The 603-nt window shown below is 66.8% G+C and overlaps 1 protein-coding gene across 1 annotated transcript in view; it reads right to left on the reverse strand.

Annotated features, from left to right (window-relative positions):
• KIF14 (kinesin family member 14) overlaps positions 1-603 on the reverse strand; it is a 30227-nt gene that overhangs the window by 16848 nt on the left and 12776 nt on the right. The window contains exon 15 of the mRNA XM_015568445.1: positions 14-149. Within this exon, the coding sequence (XP_015423931.1) occupies positions 14-149 (136 nt within the window). The remainder of the gene's footprint in view (positions 1-13; positions 150-603) is intronic.

A 603-nucleotide genomic window follows, 5' to 3' on the forward strand; every position in this document is an offset into this window, starting at 1 on the left:
TCTGGCCCGCGCCTCTCCAGCTGCAGGCGCCTCCGGTTGGCCTGCACCTCCTGCTCCAGCCGCTGCTTCGCCCGCTCCAGCTCCTCGATGCGGAGATGTGCCTTCTGGTTACTCATCTCCTGCTGCCTCTTCCGCTGGGACTCTTCTTTCTTTAAAGACCAACAATAAATGAATATAAATAGGTAACCAGGGCCAACGTGCCAGCCCTTCCCCAAGCGCCCGGAGCACCCAGGGCCCGCCTTCCACCGGAGCAGGAGAGACGGAAGCGCCGGGAGAAGAGCTGGCCCGGAGCGCCCCTGCCTCACAGGCCGGACAGGTCTGACCACGAACAGACATCCCTGGTCAACCCTCCACGCGGGGCCCGGGGACGCGGGCGCACGATGGCGCCGGGAGCCAGGCTCACGCGGCTGGAGGACCCTTGGCCTCCCCATCCATGACCCAGCCCCTCAGGAGGGTGTCACTGGGTGCTTCCAACATCAGAGTGCAGATCAGCAGGCGGACAGGGAGGCCTCCCGGGAGCGCCCAGCAGGGGGAGGGCCAGAGCCAACACTCGCCCAGAGAGGCTCCTGGTCTGGCCGGCAGCCACCTGTCCCCAGCACCCCG

The sequence above is a fragment of the Myotis davidii genome, unplaced genomic scaffold (genome assembly GCF_000327345.1).
Source record: "Myotis davidii unplaced genomic scaffold, ASM32734v1 scaffold685, whole genome shotgun sequence".
Lineage (NCBI taxonomy): Eukaryota > Metazoa > Chordata > Mammalia > Chiroptera > Vespertilionidae > Myotis > Myotis davidii.